This window comes from Salminus brasiliensis, chromosome 3 (genome assembly GCF_030463535.1).
Source record: "Salminus brasiliensis chromosome 3, fSalBra1.hap2, whole genome shotgun sequence".
NCBI classification, from domain to species: Eukaryota; Metazoa; Chordata; class Actinopteri; order Characiformes; family Bryconidae; genus Salminus; species Salminus brasiliensis.
The window spans coordinates 24,358,948-24,381,931 of NC_132880.1; the positions used below are offsets into that span (position 1 = coordinate 24,358,948).

A 22,984-nucleotide genomic window follows, 5' to 3' on the forward strand; every position below is an offset into this window, starting at 1 on the left:
CCTCTCTGCGTGTGTAACGTTATGTTTATAGACAGAAAGGCCACAGTGCAGAGCTGCGCTGCCTGGCCTTTGTTAGAGAGGAAAAATAGACCAACAAATGGTCATTTTTATAGTAATCAGAGAAACGACACGTACGTGGTTTAGTTTATGCTCGATCCTCGTTCTGTTTTTTGGTAGATTTACTTATTTAGAGTAACAGTAGTAAAAGATCAGTGTGTGGAGGCGAGGCGGGGGGGAAGGAGACTTCGCTGCTGCTGTCGGCTGCTTTTAGTCAGTTTAGCTAGTTAACCTCATTGAAATAACACGATTGGATCACAGCGTTTCGACTGTTTGCAGTTATAGTGTAGATGATTATCGCTGTTGTGGTTTTAAACGTTATTTGTTGGTCATGGTTGTTTCTCGGTCGGTTTGTTGTTGTGGCGTTAGCTTAGCCGGCCAGCCAGCCAGCTAGCTAACTAACTAGCGCTAGCTAGCAAGTACAATAACTTCGCGTTAGCGCAGTCTGCTTTTCGGAGCTTTGCGGGGGTTTATTGTGCCAGAGATCATGTTTGAGGTAGCGGGAAATATTTTCCTCAGGTAAAATGTGTTCTAAAACTGTTTCGTCGACGTTAGCAAGCTAAGTAGATAGCTAGGTTATAAATGGACTGGCAGAGGTAGCTAGCTAGCTAAGCTTAATGTAGCCTGATATCTGACGTTAGCTTAGGTTAGCGTAGCTTCAGTCGGTAGATTTCACATATTCAGAATTGGCAAATATAGCGAACACTTAAAAAAAAAACCCAAAAAACTAAACTACCGGTTAAGAGAAAGGCCAAAAGATGTGTAATTAGACAAAGTCAGCAACATTCAAGTCCATTTGCAGTATCTATTGCTAGCTTAGCAAGCTACACCAGCTAAACCGAGCAGCTATTGCCAGTGTTTTCTGTAGCTAACGCTAGCCGCTACTTCTTCCAGCTAAAGTGGAGTAAAAGGTTGGTTAGTTTTGGTCATTTACCACATTTTACTTTTCAAACTGCTGCTTGTAGTAATCGTCAAATCCAACAACTTTCAAGAGCTGTTAATAAGGGGGTTTTATTAGGTTTTATGTTGTACTGAGGCTGAATCAGGCTGACTACCCATAGAGGACAGAACAAAAACAGACCAGCAAATATAGCGACCATAACCATTTATTATTATTATTATTAATAATAATAATTAAAGTGTGTCATCATGGCTAATCCGGACATTATTGGAACAGTCTTCGCCCTCTGCTTGTTCTTCATTGGTGAGTACTGCACTGTTTCAGAGGATTACATGTGCCTTTAAATGGGATCTTTGTTTTTCAGCAATGCAGAGTTTCCTATCGAGCTGAGAGATTGTCCTTCCCATTCTAAAAAAAGATCAAGAAGCTGTCCTTAGTCCTAGAAGTCCTTAGGAAATGTCTATTTCTGTGATTGTTGCTTTTAACAGTCTGTCAGAGTAAGATCTGCTGTGTGTGTGTGTGTGTGTGTGAGTTAGACACAAAGCCGGCTGAAGGCAGACGAACAAAGACGCCTGTCTATTGTCTGCAGTTGTAAAGCACATCCAAGCTGCAGCTGGACACTGGGAGTCAATGTAGTGTCTTAATGTGCTTTGTGCTCCTTTTTACAGCACTTTTCAAATTTACGCTGATGATGTTGGGCCTATTTTTGGGCCTGAAGCTTTAAAAGGTCCAGAACCTACATTTTGACTTGTATTTTAAAATCAATTTGTGGTTTTCTACGTGACCACCTTTCTTGATTACTTATGATTGACTTGTCACTGTCTCCCTAATGCTAATTCTTAATATTTAATGATTAAAACTAATTACGAGATTAGTTCTGATTGGCTGAAGTCAGGCTGAAGCACTCCTTACAACACTGTATTAACTGGCTGAACTGCTGTAGGCTTTTTCGGCAGGTAATGAAATCACAACAGCGGTGAGTGAATTCAACATGGGCTGGTTTTGCAGCTTAGTTTTCCATGTATGGACTTGTAGAGGAGAGTGCGAGGCTTACACACTTTCACGCTCTTTTATTGCACTTATTGAAAGTGAGGAAATTTAGTTTACTCATCAAATGGGCTCTTTAACCGTGTATCTTCACCCCCTAATGCTTATAGTTTGCTGCATGTGTTTAAGTACATCTTGCTCTGCCCGTCACTTTTGAGAGAAGCTAATGTGCCGCAGACTTCAGCTGTCTCATTGACAGGAAAATATCAGTTGTGCAGATCAGTTGTTGCAGTTGTTCATGATCGGCATGAGCCAGGAGGCAGCGTGGGTTTGGGACGGGTTCCTGCATGCCCTTCCCACAGCCAGCTGCTTTCAGGAAAGAGCTTAGTCAACAGCTTGTGGAGCTCTGTCCAATCATTTATGTATAAAAATATATTTAAGGTGGAAAATCGCATTTAGTGTTGACATAAAAAAAAGGCACCAGTAAGTGACACAAAGGAAACTAATATACTTTGTGAGTCATCTTGCCATTAGCTGTCTAAGATCTGGGAGAGAGTTTCGTAATAGTAATAACATCCCGGATCAGGAATAATCTTAATGCGAAACTGAGTGGAGCAACGTCAAGATGTTAACGTTAATGTGCCGTATTTACAGGTACGAACATGAAAAAAGTCTTATTGTATGTATCTCTGTCCTCAAATGAAGCAATAGTTTTAAGCCGGAATGCCTCTTTAAAGTCAATAAGAAATCGGTTTGAATGTAGAGCTGGGCAATATGAAAAAATGATCATGTAGATCAAATGCACCAACAGTGTGAAATGTTTAAAGACTGCTATCTAAATACTCTCCCATACTGAGTATAGTGATTTTTACTTAAAATACGCTGCACTCCATTGCATAAAAAAAAAAAAACTGAGTACAGTCTTTGTAATGAAACATGCAGATAATGATAATCACGATATGATAAAAATATTGTCATATTGACCAGCTCCAATTGAGTGATCATGCAAAACCATTATATTGGTTCTTGTAGCACAAAACTTTAATACAATAAGTTTTCATTCAGAATTTGCTATACCACGGCTAGAACTAGGGCTTTGCGATGAAGCATGTGGTCAGTCAGAACGTTGTTTGGTTTATCACAATAATAATAAAATATTGTCATAAGCAAAATATTTTTCTTAACTTTGTTTGGTACTGTTGCCTCAAAACTGGGATTTTCAACTTTAATACAGTACTTTTCTAAAGTATTGATGCTCAGTATCAATTTCAATTCCACGGGAAGTGGGGGGGCTCCAGTAATCACAAGTCTCTTGCCAAGTTGCCAATGCGTCAAATACAGTTGCTTTAAACTGCAGCTAGCAATCAGTGATACAAAAACGCCTGTCCCACTACACACCAGTTTTCTCTTATTATGCTTTAGAATTTTGTGAATCTAAAAAGTAATTGATACGGTGGGAAATAAGTATTGGTATTGTTTCATACGTGTAGTATTAATGCGCATGATGACCCACGTTCTTGGTCACAATGCACCATTCAAAATATAAAAAATTGTGTTCCTCTTCGTGTTCGTTATCAATGTAACAAACTTTGCTGCCACTAAAACACCTGGATAAATATGGTAAAATGTCCTGTATTTCTTTTTTAAGATCGCAGTAAATATCACAGGATAAAGTATCGCAACCCTAATATTAACCAGTAACTGTTGTGGTGGGAAACGTTCCATGATCATGTCTTTCACTCACAAATGCATTAAATATAAAGAGAATAATGTATGATTTCCAATTGTTGTTAACTTGAAAGGATGGAGCAATCAGTGTTTTTGAGGACAATTACTGATGAGCCAAATTTTGTCTCTTAAAATGAAATGTTCGTTACCTTTTGGAATCAACCACATTTAAAATGGGCACCAGCTGTGAGAGTTGATGAAGTCTTGTGCAGAACCTCAGAACCTGTTCTGTGCTCTGTGTTGTTGGCAGTGTTTGCTAGTTCTGCTGATACTCTCTGTACTGGGCTGAGTTATGCACTCATGAGAGGGGTATCTGGTTAATGATATTAAAAGTCTTTGCTCTGCTTTCCCAACAATGCATGTTACGTTTACACATTCTAGAAGTATGCAAGTTTATGTTTAATGCAGTATGATGAATAAATAAATAAAAAATCAATGCTGCAGACTTTGAATGAGGAACTACAGGGTTCTGTGATCTCATGTCTCACGCAGAAAAGCAGTAGCAGTTTAGGAAATGTTGATGACTAGATCTGACCAGCTGTCAGGATTGGCTAAATTACCGTCTGATTGCATATGTGGTCGGAAAATTGCCCAAAACTGATACATAGCTGGTTGATCCTTCTCTACTTTAAGTCAAAATGTTTTGCTGCGGTGGAGTGATATTTTGTTACAAAGCTTCTAGTACAGCTGACTTTAGCCTGTCTTGATCCTGTGAATCTACTTAACGTTTGAATCTAATTGACTACAGTTCATATGGCATGTTCGTACTGTTGGTGTAATTGCTGTAATTTTTCTTTAACTCTTCAACTCAAGTTAATGCAATGCAAGTTCCCTCTATGGTCCTTATTATTATTATTACCACAGCTTCTGACTGTTCAGATCATGGTGTCATCAGCTGCTGACTTGGAATTCATTATATTTATGCTTTTTATGCTGTATATCTGCCTTTAGTGGCATCCAGTGGTTCTGTCAGTTTTCTACACATGCCCCAACAATTGGTCTCACTGTCAAGCATTCGTGTTCTAGTTACAACCTAGGCAGACTTGAATAATTTGTTTGATTTATTTTTATTGCTTGAAATTCATTGAGTGTGTGTTTTCTGTTTTTCAGAACATGCATCTTGTGCACAGCACAACGACAATGTATATGTATCAGGGATTTCTAATGGTGAGTTATGAGTTCTGTCCTTTTTTTTTTTTTGAGTGAAAAAGATAATCCACATCTCGGTTACTTATTTGTAACTACAGTCTGTAACTACGGTCTATAGTTTCATAGTTGTTGGGAGATAATCAAGGTCATCTTGAAATATCCGATATAATGGTATGCAGTCATTTCCACCACTGACTAATAATTGTTTTTGGCTTTCACCACCAGCTTGCGGAGATGTGGTGGAGCAGATCAGGGCATCCAGCGGAGTCATCACCAGTCCAGGCTGGCCCTTCGAGTATCCGTCACGCATCAACTGCAGCTGGAACATCAGGGCCAACCCTGGAGAAATCATCACCATCAGGCAAGAGTTGCCTTTTAACACTGTGATAAAACGAGTCTCCCAATTATCAAGGCTTCAGGTGCCCCTGGTCTTCTCCGGACTTGCAGACACAAAACAGTCTTGGCGTTCAAGTCACTAAGAAAGTCTGCTGGGCCAAAGGGTTGCCTGATTTAAAATGCATAGCAAAATGCATGTCACAACATGAAATACAATGCAAAAAAATAATAACTGTTAACAAATGAGTCCAATAATAGTCCTCAGGGCTGCAGGGCCCATGATTTTTTTTTTTCCTCCCCATGATTTTTATGAACCCTATTGTATAAGGCTAGTATGGACTTAATAATAATGCTTAGAAATTTAGTTTCTTTCTTTTCTTGAGTGTTTTGACACATGCCTGAGGATAATCTCCTTATTGTACACAGTTATGTCAATAAGCGTTTCGTTCATATGGGTCTTTGAGTCTTCTAGTAGTCGTTTTAGTAGTACCAATCGGGGTTGGCTTTCCAAAGCCAGGGCTAATCCCGGGGTGCAGTAGAGAATCTCCATTCAGATTGATGTATGGTCCACGATTAGGCTCGGTTTCTGTCCCAGAAAGCAAACACTGGACTTGTTGTTTAATCTGCACCACTCGTTACTTGTTGGAACCACTACTGGACTGCTGAGGCCTCTGGGAAGAGCAGCAAAAAAAATCTTTGGTCTATGCCAACCAGGGAACTGTAGGAAAAAATTGGCACGTTAAAACTACAAACTACAAATCTTTACAGAATTATTCTGTTGTAGTTCGTTTGTGTAGTTAGTTTGTGAATGTAGTTTATAGTATTGTGCTTTGTTGCTGGTCTTTTCATGATGTATTGGCCTGCTTGCCCCTCTATCACAACATGGTGTCCATGGTTACCGGCATGGAAATACACACACGCACACAGCCTGTTTTTTCCATGAGATGTGATTTTGTGGCAAACAAAATATGAAACGCTCAGCAATTTAGACCACAAATAGGAAATATTTTGTGCTCTACCTTTTTAAGAGTCGTGGACAGTTTTTCAGAACCAGATGAAGCCTAAGCTTCAGGTTTGTAAATGAGACTGTAGTTTAGTTGAAGACTAACCTTTATCCATGTTCACTAAATCAGCCCTTAGTACTTTTCTGTGTAAATATTTATACATTTGAATATAGAAATAATGCTAAATACAGGTCATATTGGTACATTTAATAGTAACACTTTCTCTGTAAAAGCTACTTTAGCTTGCATTTTAAAAACAGATTAATTTCATTTCAAAATATTGTATAATCCTTAATGGACCTTAAAGTGATGATGCAACCAAAACAAAACCTCTCCTTTACTGTGTAGTAAAGAAATTCTTGTTTTTTTTTTTTTAAATGCAGTTTTCAGGACTTTGAGATTCAGAGCTCACACCGCTGTGGACTGGACTGGATTTCGATTGGCACCTATAAGAACCTGGACGGTTATCGGGCGTGCGGCTCATCCATCCCTGCCCCGTACATCTCCTCTCAGGACCATGTGTGGATTAAGTTCCACTCAGACGACAGTCTGACCGGCAAGGGCTTCAGGCTCTCTTACATAACAGGTACTGTAGAAAAGCTGCTATTTATAGCCCTGATAGCGGCCGCTAAGTCAGAGATAATGCTGTCACATGGCAGTTTCCCTCTCATGTGCCTTACGACTGCGATTTATTTATTTACATCCTTGCCAACGCACAGCGTTAAGCAGATTTTTAAACAATACTACAGAAATGAAAAGCATTATTTTGGCTTACTGTATAATGTAGTATTATTAGTATTATTTATTTTAAGTATGTTTCTTCAAATTCTTTTGTTCTAGAGAATATGGGAGAGATGTTTAGATTGCCATTAACCAGATACCAGTACACCACTGAATGTACACCACCGTCACAGCACTGTCAGCTTTTAATGGAAACCCAATATTTATTACCTATTCTCTACGCCCTACTTTATTTTTCCTTTTTAAACTAAAGTTGTAGCCATTTAAAAATCGAATGTAGGCAGACAAAATGATAGCTCCTGGTCTACAGTCCTAGATGAGACATTTCCAATTGCGGTAACAGGGTTGAGGTTTAGCCAGTATGCAGTATTTAGCCAGTATGCAGACCAAAAGTGCACAAGTATGAGTAATCGTCACAGAAACAGTTATCATGCTCAGTCTGATGCCTTCCACTTTTTGTCCCGCAAGTATCTTAAGTAGCTTAAGGTCATATGGTATTGATTTGTGGAATTTGTAGTCTTTCCCTGCGGCAATGTTTCTTGATGGAACAGACGAAGGATGCATTTTGCATATCGGTCAACTTGTGGATAAATGGAGACGGGCTGGCCTCAGTTCTGAAATGTGGTCACTGGCTAGATTTCAGCAGATAGTGAGTTTGACACTGATATTTTCAGGAGGGTATAATTAGCTGCAGTAAATATTCGGTTGAGGTTTTGTTGAGGCTGTGCCCATAATGATGAAGGAAAGGCTTCAAAGAAATAAACTCTGTGCACTCTCATTGAGTGTGTGCTGTGCTTAAGTGTGGTTTTAATACATCGCCTGTATTTTTACTGTATTTTACTGAACATGTCAGGGTTTCATGGCAGTTACTGAGGAATAAAATGAAAAAAATCATTTAAAATTTTAATCATTTTACTTTATTTTTGAATATTTTGAAAAATGAATATTTCTTAACTTAATATATTAACTTAATAATAATAATAATGTACCTTTGTTCATTCTCAGGGAAATCTGAGGAGGCCAGTTGCGAGTCTGATCAGTTTCACTGCGCCAACGGAAAATGTATCCCGGAGTCATGGAAGTGTAATACCATGGACGAGTGTGGAGATAACTCGGATGAGGAGCTGTGTGTGCAGCCCAATCCTTCTGCCTTCTTCTCTTTCCAACCCTGTGCCTTTAATCAGTTCCCCTGCCTGTCCCGCTACACCCGTGTGTACACCTGCCTCCCTCAGTCTCTTAAATGTGACGGCAGTATAGACTGCCAGGACCTGGGCGATGAAATCGACTGTGACGTGCCGGTGTGTGGCGAATGGCTTCGTAACTTCTATGGAACCTTCAGTTCGCCCAATTACCCGGACTTCTACCCCCCTGGCAGTAACTGCACCTGGCTGATTGACACTGGAGACCACCGCAAGGTCATCCTTCGTTTCATGGACTTCAAGCTTGACGGCACGGGTTACGGGGACTATGTGAAAGTGTACGATGGTTTGGAGGAGAATCCGCGGCGGCTCCTGCGTGTTCTGACTGCCTTCGATTCTCGAGCTCCAGTAGCTGTCGTCTCGTCCTCTGGACAGCTCCGCATCCACTTCTACGCTGACAAAATCAATGCAGCGCGGGGCTTTAACGTCACTTACCAGGTGGACGGGTTCTGCTTGCCGTGGGAGATCCCCTGTGGTGGTAACTGGGGCTGTTACACTGAGCAGCAGCGCTGCGACGGTTATTGGCACTGCCCCAATGGCCGGGACGAACTCAACTGCAGCAACTGCCAGGTAAGGGTTGGCAGTGTGTGTGTGTTATTATTGTCTTAATTTCTTATCTCAGTTTGGGCAGATTTTTTTGATTTCCAGTATAAATCTATATGCATTAATGTAGAAAAACATAAGGACACCTTATTTAAACTTTCATTTGAACAATACTGACAGATAACTCAGCACTTACAATTGTTTAAACAACATTTGTGAAATGTATTTATTAGAAATGCAATTTTCTGCTGATAAAGTTGGGATATCCCCACATGTATTACTACTTAAAATGCCTAAAATTAGAGGCTGAAGCTAAAGCATCATACAGCTGAAGGAGTTCTGTATGGAAGAGTAGGGAAAATCTTTCTCCTCAGTCAGAAACTGGTAGATGGTTATAGGGGACGTTAAGGTTGTTTCAGTCAAAGGGGGTAATCCAAGCTATTAGGATGTCCTAACTTTCCTTTAATTACATTTTTAATAATTACATTTTACAAATGATATTTGACATGTCTTCCATTTTTGTTATACTACCTCCATCTTTCAAAATTGGTAAAATGGTTATAAATTGTTTTTAATGTGTTAATAAATCAGGAGATGGGGGGGGGGGTAAGTTAAATTTGACTTAACTTGGTTAGACCCTTTGCTTTCTTACTTCAGGTAAGATCCAATAAAGGAACGACTGAGTTTCCCTTGACTTGTTTTTTATTTCAGTAAATCACTGTTGTTTTGATGGACCGTTTCATTAATTCCAACATCATCACAACTCTAATTGGTCTGATGCATTTATCAGGAAAATGTGGAAAATAGGGATTTTTACCTTTTGTTTTCCATGTCTCCTACAGGAGGATGAGTTCCCCTGCTCCCGTAATGGCGCCTGCTACCCTCGCTCTGATCGCTGCAACTACCAGAACCGATGCCCCAATGGCTCTGATGAAAAGAACTGCTTCTTCTGCCAGCCTGGAAACTTCCACTGCAAGAACAACCGGTGTGTGTTTGAGAGCTGGGTCTGTGATGCGCAGGACGACTGTGGCGACGGCAGCGATGAGGAAAGCTGCCCAGTCATCGTCCCCACAAGGGTCATTACGGCCGCAGTCATCGGAAGTCTGATCTGTGGCCTGCTGCTGGTCATCGCTCTTGGCTGCACCTGCAAACTCTACTCCCTCAGGATGTTTGAGCGCAGGTGAGAAACGCCATCGCTTTCAGCATCCGCAGGTAGACGCTGGTGCTGCATGGAAAAATCCCCCCTTCTCCTCGTTTTCTGAGCGAACTACTGCAGTTTGAGCTTTAACTTCCTGTGTTTCTTGTGGCAATGTTTGTCATTATATCACCCTCATTCTCTACTTTCAGCATATTAAAAAGACTTATAAACTATCAGAAATTATCATAGACCTCTTATGTAATCTCCACTACCACCTTTTTTCAAACCCCTCTTCAGGTCCTTTGAGACTCAGCTGTCCAGGGTTGAGGCAGAGTTACTGAGAAGGGAAGCTCCACCCTCATACGGACAGCTTATTGCTCAGGGCCTAATCCCCCCAGTTGAGGATTTCCCAGTCTGCTCTGGTAACCAGGTGAGATGATCAAGCTTCCATCTCTTAATAAGTATGTAGGTAGAATAACTGAATACTGTGCAGCTGGATTAGCAAGCGTAGAATTGTAGGGATACAATTTTGTTTAGTCAAAAATTAAATGAATGCAATTAATATATCAATGAACCGAAATGTGTTTGGCATCTAATGTTTGTTTTTATGATGCTATTGTAGCTAACAAGCTGTTTGTTCTTCGTCAGGCCTCTGTGTTAGAAAACCTTCGCCTGGCCGTGCGTTCCCAGCTTGGCTTTACCTCCATCCGCCTTCCCACCTCTGCTCGGCATGGCAACATCTGGCGGCGTCTCTTTAACTTCACCCGCTCCCGCCGCTCCGGCTCCCTGGCGCTTGTGTCTGCTGACTCCGAGGAAGGAACAGCTGGCTCCAGCCGCGATCACGATCGGTTGGGTTCACACCGTGGCCTCCTGCCGCTCGATTCGGACGACACCGACACAGAGAGCGAACAGCAGCCGCGGCGCGATGCGCCAGGGGCTGTTGGAGGTCTAGCTGCCCCGCCCCTTCCTCAGAAAACACCACCCACCACCGCAGTAGAGGCCATCGTTTCTGTTTCCAGCAGCTCCTCCTCAGCCCCTCTGGCCAGCCGGGAAGGCAGCATTGCTGAAAGCGTGACGGACAGCAGTGCCGCCAATGAAGGATGTGGCGTGGCACCCTCTAGCAGTGGGAGGAGCCCCTTCAGCAGCGCCTTGAGCCGCGTTACGCGCAGCCTCCGCTGGGTCCGCTTTAGCCTTGGACGCTCTTCCGCTTCTGGGTCCAGCTTGGGTCAGCAGAACCAAAGCCCGCTGCGGCAACTGGAGCATGGCACTGCAGGGAGCACCAGCGGAAGCAATAGAGGTGAAGACGAAGATGACGTTGAGCTACTGATTCCAGTTTCGGATGCAGGCTCCTTGGACAGTGACTCCAACGAGAGTGCAAGGCCATTGCTGGATCCTGGAGTGGACCAGGCTTTCGGGCCCCAGCCTAACCCCGCTGTCCGGGGCAGGCCGGTGGGCCGAGACGGACCCTGCGAACACTGTGGAATCGTTCACACAGCACGCATCCCTGATGCCTGTCTGGAGGCCACAGCTAGAACAGAAACAAGCGACGACGAGTCTCTTCTGCTCTGTTAAATCAGGAGTTCTCAGCTCCAGTCCTGGGGGCCTCTGCTCTGCACTGTTTAAAATATACCCATCCCCAACACTACTATCCCAGCTCAGGAAGGGCTCGATAAATACTGGATGAGCGATATCAGAGGCAGACTGACTTCCTAAAAATTGCTAGTATTGTCCCCAAATTTCCAAAGATGCATGTGATCTTGTAAAGGCAAATGAAGAGAAGGAGCCACTGTCTACTGGCGAACACAATGCAAAAGTCAAGCCTTTTTTAATAGGATTAAATGCATACCATAATGGCAGTTCTTGAGGGGGGAGGTAAAAATTTTTTTATTATTATTTATGATTTTTTTTTTTTTGATACTGCATGGCCCTTCCTAAAGAATGATGTTCGCATCATAGCCATTTCATTAGGCGACAAATTTTAAACACTTCACCGAGAAATCCTGCCTTTGGAAGTCGCCACCCAAGTCTGTTGGAAGCTGTTCAGGGCAGCTGGTCCTCAGGTCTGGAGTTGAGAACTGCTGTGTTTAAGCCTGCGAGCTGCAGCACAGACCGTAAAGCTTTGAACTCTTGAACTGTCCCTGCTTCAAGCTTGCTGTCGCTTCTTCTGTCTCCCTAGCAGGGGAAAAGTGTGAGTGTTTTTTGGATAACCCGCCCTTCGAATTTCCGAATGCTTACACAAGAGCTTTCAGACCGTTTCTGGTACGCAGTCTCCCCTCCACTGTGCAATTTTAGCTTTTCTTCAGAGAGTTTTCCGCTTAAATGGTCCAAAAATATTTCTGTTTTGTTTTTGTTTTTTTGTTTTTTTACCTTTTAGTTTTTTTTTGAAAGGAGGCAGCTGCAGTTGTACGTTGTTGCACTCAGCTGGGTGGGAGGAAAAGGACTGAAAAGCGCTGCTTCTGCAGTGAAATCTGTAACACTGTCTGGAAGAGATGTTGAGCGCACACTGGTACTGAGAAAAACTGAAGTAGTTCAGCTAGCTCAGAAGTTACGAGAGATTTATTATTAGTCACCATTGACTTATTTGTACCTTGATGTCATTCATTTCCTTAAAACGTGAGCAAAAACTCGGAGGCTACTTGTGATTCTGACGGTACGGATACTGACGGTACAGTTCATTTCAACTGATGGGAGGGATTTTAGTCTCTGTTGAGACAAAAATGGTTTGCTAGTCATTTCATTTGATCTTGGGCTAGAGCAATTTATTTATAACGGACTACGGAGTGACTTTTTTAGGATGTTGCGTTGTATAACAGCCACTGATGTTTGTTGTATTTATTGTTTTGTTACTGTTTCAGTAACTTTACTGTTTTGGTACTGATAACGTGTGTGTGAGTGTGTATTTATTATTATTATTATTATTGATTTAATTTCAGTAGTGGGTACTTGAGAAGCATGTTACATTGTCTTGTGCTATTTTTTTTAAGTGATATGGTGTATGAATGTATATAAATATATCTATATATATATCTATAAAGATGCATAACTGTTTACTGCACTACGAATAAAACCAAGCATTCATCCCACATTGTGGTTTAAGAGTCTGTTCAGGTTTGAGAATCCTGATCTTTTAAGGGCCGTGCTTTTTTTTTAGATTGTCCAGTGCTGGCTGTTTCATTAATTTAGCGGTTAGTGAACTCGTGGCTATTTGTGAGAATGCTAGAGATTTGTGACCTAATATGAGCTTGAACAAGGAATAAGCAAAGTTTTTCTTCATTTCTAAGAGAGGTTTTGTTTGGGGTCATTTGAGCTAACTGACAAGGCAAGCTGTGCAGGCTGCTTCAGTTTGACGCACAAAATGGTTGGTGGGTTGGGGCCAAGTAATTGAGACCTGGAATTGACACGACTTGAATAGACATGTTGGTCTAAAACATCTTGTTTTACCTCTTTTTATATGACCCTTTAAACTTGACTGTTAATTGGGGGGGCTGAACTGCGCTAAGCTGAAAAAAAGGCTGTCACTGATTATTTAGAGTATCCTTAGCTAGTTTGTATCGACTAGGATCCTAAAGATGCCTCTAAGCTTAGATCCCGTATAGACTAGGATCTAAAAGATGCCTCTAAGCTTAGATACTGTATAGACTAGGATCTAAAAGATGCCTCTAAACTAAGATACTGTATAGACTAGAATCCAGAAGATACCTCTAAGCTTAGATAATGTATAGACTAGAATTCAGAAGATACCTCTAAGCTTAGATACCTAGACACTGATTTTTTTTTTTTTTTTTTTTTTTGAAGATTTTGAAGACCGTTTATATGTACTACATCAAACATTAGCATCACAAAGAGAAACGCATTTGCTTTACATGAAATTTAAAAACAAATATGGCAAAAATAATGGCAGAAATGTAAAAAAATGATTGAAATAATGGTGTTGGGCACACAGCAATAAAAAAAAAAAATTGTAAGGCTTACAATGCAGTGGTCACTACTTGTTTCAAAACTCTTCAGTGGTGTTAGAAGGTCCAACACTTACCAAATTTAAGATCTCTTCACCTTCTGTTAGTTATCCTGATTGACTACAGCTGGTAGCTTTACATGATATTTTTAGAACTTTAAGCTCGGCTACAGTTTGCAGCTGACCACATGTACAAGAAAAGCCTTCTGCAGACCAAGTTTTATGGTCAGGTAAGCTGTGTTTTGCAGGTATAAAAGTGAGGTGTTCACACCTAACAGCACTGTACTAATTATGCCAATACTGCAAATATCCTATATAGTCTCCATGAGGCTCCGTGGATCACCCAGGCCCTCCCTTGAAAGAGTTCTGCCTATCTTTCTCTCTTTGGCTATGCTCCTTCTACGCTCTACAGGTAATACTGTCTATAGATGTTCTATATATGTAGTATTTGCCTCTTTTATTTGGGTTATAGCTTTATTCATAGTTTAACTGTATCATGTTCTATTTAGAAAACCATCTGTGTGCCTTTAGCCTACGTGTTGCAGTGTTTGTTCTTCTAACCTGTAGGTAAGAGCATAATGCTAAGCTAACTCTTAATAATGCTCTACAAAAGTAGATATTTAAAGACATTTTTCATGATTACATGATATTTATTATTCTGTATGAATGAATTAATCTGTAAATACTATGATTTATTTAATATCATTATATTTATTCAGTATCTGATATTAATTATCCAATTATAAATGATTAAGTTCCTACTATACAGTATTCAAAGTCTACTATTGATTATTCTGTTTCTGGAATTAATTATCTATTATCTATATTGAATTATTCAGTATCTAATATTAATTAGCCTATGTGCTGCAGAGTATAAGAGCATAATGGTAAGCTAACTCATAATAATGCTCTTTTTACGTTTACGTAGGAAGTTATTCAGACATGACTCATAATGCAATCTTCATAGACTTAAATGAAATCGATATTTACATTCGTATTCATTGTTGGTCCTGGTCACCGGCGTTGGTCCAGGCCTTCGGAGTAAGGATATACAGAAATTTTAAAAACCTACAACCTAAAAAATAAAGGTGCTACAAAAGTAGGGCTGGGCAGTATGTTCAAAATACTATATCACGATATTTAAAGACATTTTTCATGATTACACAATATTTATTGCTCTCTAATCCCAGACTAAATACATCAATAGCGACAGATTTTTATAAACCACTATTCGGATACGCTCGCATACTGAACACAGTGATTTGATTTAACATCTGCTGCACTTCATCTAATTAAATCAGTCTAATTACACTGTTTGTAATGAAACCTGCAGCTGATCAGTGTTTATTAAGCACTATCAGTATCCTCCATATGTTTAGACAAGCAAAAATTTGTCACGATACAATGAAATATCATCATATTGCCCAGCTCTATACGAAAGGTTCTTTGAGCAATGCCATAGAAGAACCACTTTTGGTTCCAATGAGATGTGACTTTAACATTGATAAAGAACCTTTACATCAAGAGAATGTTTTTTGGGCCTTTAAAAGGTTCTTCACACACAAACATGGTTCTTTATGGAACCAAAAAAAGGGGGCCTTCAATGGTATCACTCAAAGAACCATTTTTAGCACCTTTATTTTTAAGAGAGTACACGCCCCAAGAAAATGAACACGTCCAAAAAGCCCAATATTACCATGTCATCCATATACATGATGAGTGTAGGTAAACCTACCACCACAACTGTAGAGCCTTCTAGAGCCTGTCTCTAGAATAGAGTGAGGAGAGGATCAACCATAGAGATTTACACAGTTTGTCCTTTTTTGTTACCACATTGAAATCTTTACATCCTTAACTACCGTGGCCAGTTCTAGGCACCTGTACTTAATACACTAGAATTTAGGGACCAAGAAATGTAATGTTTCTTCTGGTAAAAAAAAAAAAACCCTCATCACAGGCTCACAACAAGGCAGTTGTACAAGGTTGAGTACTATTGCAAGGCAAATCAGGCTTCTGCTGTCAGGACGGGATCAATGCTTGTCCATTGCCGTTAGACTGTGCAAAGGTAAGTCTTCTTTTCTTTGACAGAAATCCAGAATTGGGAACCAGAATTTCACCTGCAATGGGAACAAAAACATCCAGTGTAACTGTTGTGCGTGTTTTGCATTTTACTCAGTATTTTAGATATTTGAATAAAGTTAACTGACTCAAACCTCTGCTCTACAATATGTTATGTTTTCAGTACCTACTAGTCTACTGTGCATTATTCAGTATTTACTGAGAAATATTCAATACCTACTATGAATTATTCTGTAAATACTATGGTTTATTTAATATCTTCTATGGATTATTCAGTATCTGATATTCATTATCCAAGTCTATTATGAATTATTTAGTACCTACTATACAGTATTCAAAGTCTACTATTGATTATTCTGTTTCTGGAATTAATTATCTATTATCTATATTGAATTGTTCAGTATCTGATATTAATTACTCAGAGTCTACTATGAATTATTCAGTATTTGATATTAATTGTCCAGAGTCCACAATAAATTATTTAGTATCTACTATTAATTATTTATTATCTACTATGAATTATTCAGTATCTGATATTAATTACCCAGAGTCTACTATAAATGGTTTAGTATCTACTATTATTTTGTATCTGATATTAATTATTCAGAGTTTACTATGAATTATTCAGTATCTGATATTAGTTGCCCAGAGTCTACTATGAATTACTCAGTATCTACTATAATTTATTCAGTATCTGATATTAATAACCCAGAGTCTACTATGAATTATTCAGTATCTGCTATTAATTATCCAGAGTCTACTATAAATGATTTAGTATCTATTATTTAGTATCCGATATTAATTATTCAGAGTTTACTATGAATTATTCAGTATCTGATATTAGTTATCCAGAGTCTACTCTGAATTATTCAGTATCTGCAATTAATTATTCAATATCTACTATAGAGTATTCAGTATCTGATATTAATTATCCAGAGCCTATTATTAATTATTCAGTATCTACTATTAATTTGGCAGTTACTATGTTATATTTATTTTTTTGTGTATATGTGTGTTTTAATAATATTTTTTTATGTTATAATTTAGCTATGGTCATGAATAGAACTGCGGTTAATTAGTGAACTGTTTATTATACAGTTACAATTTAATAAATGATTTAGAATGTAAATAGAATAATAATAAACATTGTGTGATGTATAGTACAGTACAGTACAGTACAGTACAGACAGGAACTTGAAACGAACAGTCTCTTCTTACGTCTTTCTTCAGATCCGGTGCTGTGAAGTTCTTTTGAAGTGATCGTTTGCTCAGGATTTTGGTGTGCAGGTATTTCACCCTCTTCTCTGTGTTTTTAGCAAAGAATTGCTCAGTAGCCAGCAGCTTGACCTGCAGCATTTTAGAGGTCAGCAGGCCAAGGATCAGCAGAACACCGATGATCACTGAGAGAGGAACCACAGACTGGGAGAGCAGCAGAGTGGGCTCAGGAACACACTCACTCTCAGACACATTGACAGAGTAGGAGAAGTCTGTGCTCTTACTTTTTTCACCCATGTTGAAGGAGAAGAGATTCATCTTTTCCTGGCAATAAAAGCAGCATTTAACAAATTCAGACAGAGGCTGTGAAAAACTAAGAAAATTCAGATGCTGACAAATTTATTATTGTAGGGGTGGGGTTTCAAAACTAAGTGACCAGTGAGTGGAAGCACACGGTAGGGGTTTCTAATAAAGTGGCCAGTCTGAAGAAGCACAAGGTAGGGGTTTCTAATAAAGTGGCCAGTCTGAGGAAGCACACTGTAGGGGTTTCTAATAAAGTGGCCAGTGAGTGGAAGCACATGGTAGGGGTTTCTAATAAAGTGGCCAGTCTGAAGAAGCACAAGGTAGGGGTTTCTAATAAAGTGGCCAGTCTGAGGAAGCACACTGTAGGGGTTTCTAATAAAGTGGCCAGTGAGTGGAAGCACATGGTAGGGGTTTCTAATAAAGTGGCCAGTGAGTGGAAGCACAAGGTAGGGGTTTCTAGTAAAGTGGCCAGTGAGTAGAAGCACAAGGTAGGTAGGGGTTTCTAATAAAGTAGCCAGTGAGTGGAAGCACAAGGTAGGGGTTTCTAATAAAGTGGCCATTGAGTGGAAGCACAAGGTAGGGGTTTCTAATAAAGTGGCCAGTAAGTGGAAACACAAGGTAGGGGTTCCTAATAAAGTGGCCAGTCTGAGGAAGCACAATGTTGGGGTTTCTAATGTAGGGGTGGCCAGCGAGTGGAAGCACAATGTTGGGGTTTCTAATGTAGGGGTGGCCAGCGAGTGGAAGCACAAGGTAGGGGTTTCTAGTAAAGTGGCCAGTGAGTGGAAGCACAAGGTAGGGGTTTCTAGTAAAGTGGCCAGTGAGTGGAAGCTCAAGGTAGGGGTTTCTAGTAAAGTGGCCAGTGAGTAGAAGCACAAGGTAGGGGTTTCTAATAAAGTGGCCAGTGAGTGGAAGCACAAGGTAGGGGTTTCTAATAAAGTGGCCAGTGAGTGGAAGCACAAGGTAGGGGTTTCTAATAAAGTGGCCAGTGAGTGGAAGCACAAGGTAGGGGTTTCTAATAAAGTGGCCAGTGAGTGGAAGCACAAGGTAGGGGTTTCTAATAAAGTGGCCAGTCTGAGGAAGCACAATGTTGGGGTTTCTAATGTAGGGGTGGCCAGCAAGTGGAAGCACAAGGTAGGGGTTTCTAGTAAAGTGGCCAGTGAGTGGAAGCACAAGGTAGGGGTTTCTAGTAAAGTGGCCAGTGAGTAGAAGCACAAGGTAGGGGTTTCTAATAAAGTGGTCAGTGAGTGGAAGCACAAGGTAGGTAGGGGTTTCTAATAAAGTGGCCAGTGAGTGGAAGCACAGGGTAGGGGTTTCTAATAAAGTGGCCAGTGAGTGGAAGCACAAGGTAGGGGTTTCTAGTAAAGTGGCCAGTGAGTGGAAGCACAAGGTAGGGGTTTCTAGTAAAGTGGCCAGTGAGTAGAAGCACAAGGTAGGGGTTTCTAATAAAGTGGTCAGTGAGTGGAAGCACAAGGTAGGTAGGGGTTTCTAATAAAGTGGCCAGTGAGTGGAAGCACAAGGTAGGGGTTTCTAATAAAGTGGCCAGTGAGTGGAAGCACAAGGTAGGTAGAGGTTTCTAATAAAGTGGCCAGTCTGAGGAAGCACGCTGTAGGGGTTTCTAATAAAGTGGCCAGTGAGTGGAAGCACAAGGCAGGGGTTTCTAATAAAGTGGCCAGTCTGAGGAAGCACGCTGTAGGTGTTTCTAATAAAGTGGCCAGTGAGTGGAAGCACACGGTAGGGGTTTCTAATAAAGTGGCCAGTCTGAGGAAGCACGCTGTAGGTGTTTCTAATAAAGTGGCCAGTGAGTGAAAGCACACTGTAGGGGTTTCTAATAAAGTGGCCAGTGAGTAGAAGCACACTGTAGGGGTTTCTAATAAAGTGGCCAGTGAGTGGAAGCACAAGGTAAGTTTAATTCTTCAGTGACATTGTAGCCCACATCTCAAAATTCATTCTCTGGTCCAGGACCTTTTTCTCAGACTTCTTTAAAAACTCTTTAACAATTTTACTCTGCCTGCCTTGTGCCCCCTTCTGCCCCCAGCTTGAGAAGCTCTGCTTTAGATGTTGTATCATACTCACGTTGACATTTATTTTAAGAGGAACGTAGAAAGGCTTAACATCCATCAGTTGCTCATTTATGACTGAAATGATCCAGCAGAGTAGCCAATCAAGCCCTATGACGATGAACCACCAGGTGATGGAGGAGCCAACAGGAAGGAAGAAAAGTGCGGCAGGCAAACATTCCCTTAGCTTCGGCTTAGCGCTGGGGATGGAGATGTATTGGCTCGCTTCCTTCTTGGTCAGCGGGAGAACATGAGGCTTCCCCTTGGCCTTCTGGCGTTCGTCATACTCCTCAAATTTGCTGGTGATGTAGATGTTCTTGTATCTGTTGTCATGCATGTATTTCCTGAGGAAATATGTAGTGAAACCCACCAGCAGGATGATCCCCAATACTGGAGCAACCTTCTTAAACACAGACATCACCAAGTCAAATACAGCCTCTGCTCTGTCTGCTTTGTTCCTCAGCTCCGTTTCAGCCCTCTGCAGTTTCTCCCTCAGCTCATCAGAGTCCAGTGTGCTCCAGATGTTCAGGTCAGCCTTAAACTTAACAATGTGCATATTTGAGAATGTCTTCAACTGCTCTTTCACCCGCTTGATCATTTTTATGTAGTTCATGATGGGCATGATTTCCAGCAGATCTTTCTTCTTCTTCAGGTTGCACTCTGTTAGAATCAGAATCTCTCATTAGGGTGAATATTAATAACACTCTAAATGTAGGTATTGTGATATAAACTGAGGTGGAGCTACAGTCTCTCATTAGGGTTGGATATTAATAACACTCTAAATGTAGGTATTGTGATATAAACTGAGGTGGAGCTACAGTCTCTCATTAGGGTTGGATATTAATAACACTCTAAATGTAGGCATTGTGATATACACTGAGGTGGAGTTACAGTCTCTCATTAGGGTGAATATTAATAACACTCTAAATGTAGGTATTGTGATATACACTGAGGTGGAGCTACAGTCTCTCATTAGGGTGAATATTAATAACACTCTAAATGTAGGTATTGTGATATACACTGAGGTGGAGCTACAGTCTCTCATTAGGGTTAATATTAATAACACTCTAAATGTAGGTATTGTGATATACACTGAGGTGGAGCTACAGTCTCTCATTAGGGTGAATATTAATAACACTCTAAATGTAGGTATTGTGATATACACTGAGGTGGAGCTACAGTCTCTCATTAGGGTTAATATTAATAACACTCTAAATGTAGGTATTGTGATATACACTGAGGTGGAGCTACAGTCTCTCATTAGGGTTGAATATTAATAACACTCTAAATGTAGGTATTGTGATATACACTGAGGTGGAGTTACAGTCTCTCATTAGGGTTAAATATTAATAACACTCTAAATGTAGGTATTGTGATATACACTGAGGTGGAGCTACAGTCTCTCATTAGGGGTGAAAATTAATAACACTCTAAATGTAGGTATTGTGATATACACTGAGGTGGAGCTACAGTCTCTCATTAGGGTGAATATTAATAACACTCTAAATGTAGGTATTGTGATATACACTGAGGTGGAGCTACAGTCTCTCATTAGGGGTGAAAATTAATAACACTCTAAATGTAGGTATTGTGATATACACTGAGGTGGAGTAACAGTCTCTCATTAGGGTTAAATATTAATAACACTCTAAATGTAGGTATTGTGATATACACTGAGGTGGAGCTACAGTCTCTCATTAGGGGTGAAAATTAATAACACTCTAAATGTTGGTATTGTGATATACACTGAGGTGGAGTTACAGTCTCTCATTAGGGTTAAATATTAATAACACTCTAAATGTAGGTATTGTGATATACACTGAGGTGGAGCTACAGTCTCTCATTAGGGGTGAAAATTAATAACACTCTAAATGTTGGTATTGTGATATACACTGAGGCGCATTTCACAACATGAAGCAATACAGTGCTAAGTATAAAATAAATAACAAATAAAAAACAAACCTATGCTCTGAGAGACTTTGCGAAGGTTTCTGTACGTGTTCTGGATGCTTAGGCACGTAACCAGGCCAGTTCCCGTTATCAGGAGGACATTCCTGCTTTGCTTCATGGAGCAGGAGATGATGAGAAGGAGGATGAAGCAGCGGACACGTTCGGAGAGGAAAAGAGCTATGGTCAAGAACAAGACACAGCCAGTGGCAACCAGGCTAGCCAACTGCAGGTCAGTTGTCACAGCGTGTAGAGTGAGGAAGAGAAGGGAGCTGATGACCAGGCTCATGAAGAGGCAGGTGAAAGAGTGGAGGAGGGTGTGTTTCCATCCATCCCTCTGTCCAGTGGTGTAGAGCATGACCACTGTGGTCCAGGTCTGGACTAGCTTCTGTTTAAAACCATCACCCATCCTGGATCAGAATCAGTATCAGAAAAAATTGCTTTTCAATCAAATAGCACTTACATTCTACACACCGCATGTTCAAAAGTTTGTAGACGCACACTCCTTGAACGATTCTTCTGAAATCAAGGGTTTCCGGGGGGGTTTTTTGTTACTGAAGTAGCAGCCCCCTACTTTCCTGGGATGCCTTTACACTAGCTGTTGGACCAGTGCTGTGAGGGGAATTTGACTGCATTCAAACCATACAAGAAAGAGACCATGCAGTGTTTAGGACATGATTTGGCATTTTGACTGTCATGTAGGATGAAAATGAATATAATTAGCATTGTCATCATTTAGAATACTTTGTATTTGTAAATGTCTACAGGGACCTGTTTTAAGAAAATGCTTGGTTATTGATTTTCAAAAACATTTGAAATTTCAAAATTGTCCTATGGTGTGACTGTCTCAAACATGGATTCTATAAATGACAACTTTTAGCAATAAAAAGAAAATAGAAGTGTTGATAAATACTAAAATAATAAAGAAATGTTGATAAATAATAGTATTTATTTTAGTAAATGGTAATCCATATACTTCTAAAAGCATAAGAACTTGTCCTCCAGTGTGACGCTTTGTCCTGATTTTAAATTGGGCAATTTCACTGAATACCTTATGTTAATCAAGGTCTCAATTTTTTTCTGAATTGTATTAAGTTACACCATAGGACACATTTACAGTGTGGTTCGGTAAAAATATATATAAAAATATAAAAATTAGCACAAAGTTAGTGACCCCTTATATTTTCACAGATATCAGATTTCACAATATATGAATATATACATTTTCTTCAAAAATTTTTGATGTTTGTCGGCTAACCATATGTAGATTAACTGAATTTGCTTGAGTTAAATCATGTATTTCAACTAATTTCAGCAGTAAATGTTGATGTGATATATGTTATATTCATGTAGAAATTCGGTACATTTAAATTCAGTGAATTCACTGCAGAACTTTATTAAAACATAAGAAATGAATAACTACAAAGTGCATTCATTATGGATTGATTCTGTGGGAAAATATCAGCCATGACTTTAGCACCATCAGCCTAATATTGAATAATTGTCCTGTGGTATCTGGCACCAAGACGTTAGCAGCACATCCTGTAAGGTGGGGCCTCTATGAATCGCATCAATGAGCTTACAGTGACCATGAACACTATTGCTGGGTTCAGAGGTTCTGCAACCTACGGTTGGTAGGTACTGA

The 22,984-nt window shown here is 40.1% G+C and overlaps 2 protein-coding genes across 2 annotated transcripts; one reads left to right on the forward strand and one right to left on the reverse strand.

The window, feature by feature from the left end:
• Positions 1-23: 23 nt before the first annotated feature.
• On the forward strand, positions 24-12,866 carry lrp12 (low density lipoprotein receptor-related protein 12). The gene is made up of 8 exons (XM_072675645.1): positions 24-1,261; positions 4,784-4,840; positions 5,048-5,183; positions 6,546-6,748; positions 7,909-8,672; positions 9,488-9,825; positions 10,081-10,213; positions 10,432-12,866. The coding sequence occupies exons 1-8, from the start codon at positions 1,207-1,209 to the stop codon at positions 11,353-11,355; spliced, it is 2,610 nt and encodes an 869-aa protein (XP_072531746.1). The 5' UTR covers positions 24-1,206; the 3' UTR covers positions 11,356-12,866.
• A 1,870-nt stretch (positions 12,867-14,736) lies between these two features.
• On the reverse strand, positions 14,737-21,748 carry LOC140551069 (dendritic cell-specific transmembrane protein-like). The gene is made up of 5 exons (XM_072674438.1): positions 21,355-21,748; positions 19,409-20,052; positions 17,036-17,356; positions 15,435-15,506; positions 14,737-14,772 (listed from the first exon to the last, which is right to left on the reverse strand). The coding sequence occupies exons 1-5, from the start codon at positions 21,746-21,748 to the stop codon at positions 14,737-14,739; spliced, it is 1,467 nt and encodes a 488-aa protein (XP_072530539.1).
• Between the last annotated feature and the right edge of the window lie 1,236 nt (positions 21,749-22,984).

What these genes read in the sequence shown, in the direction of transcription:
- lrp12 (XM_072675645.1), top strand. Translation starts at nt 1,207, where the DNA reads ATGGCTAATCCGGACATTATTGGAACAGTCTTCGCCCTCTGCTTGTTC. An exon ending in CCTCTGCTTGTTCTTCATTG is followed by an intron (nt 1,262 to 4,783) that starts GTGAGTACTGCA and finishes TCTGTTTTTCAG; the next exon opens with AACATGCATCTTGTGCACAG. An exon ending in TGTATCAGGGATTTCTAATG is followed by an intron (nt 4,841 to 5,047) that starts GTGAGTTATGAG and finishes TTTCACCACCAG; the next exon opens with CTTGCGGAGATGTGGTGGAG.
- LOC140551069 (XM_072674438.1), bottom strand. Translation starts at nt 21,748, where the DNA reads ATGGGTGATGGTTTTAAACAGAAGCTAGTCCAGACCTGGACCACAGTG. An exon ending in CAAAGTCTCTCAGAGCATAG is followed by an intron (nt 20,053 to 21,354) that starts GTTTGTTTTTTA and finishes TGATTCTAACAG; the next exon opens with AGTGCAACCTGAAGAAGAAG. An exon ending in CTCTTAAAATAAATGTCAAC is followed by an intron (nt 17,357 to 19,408) that starts GTGAGTATGATA and finishes TTTTATTGCCAG; the next exon opens with GAAAAGATGAATCTCTTCTC.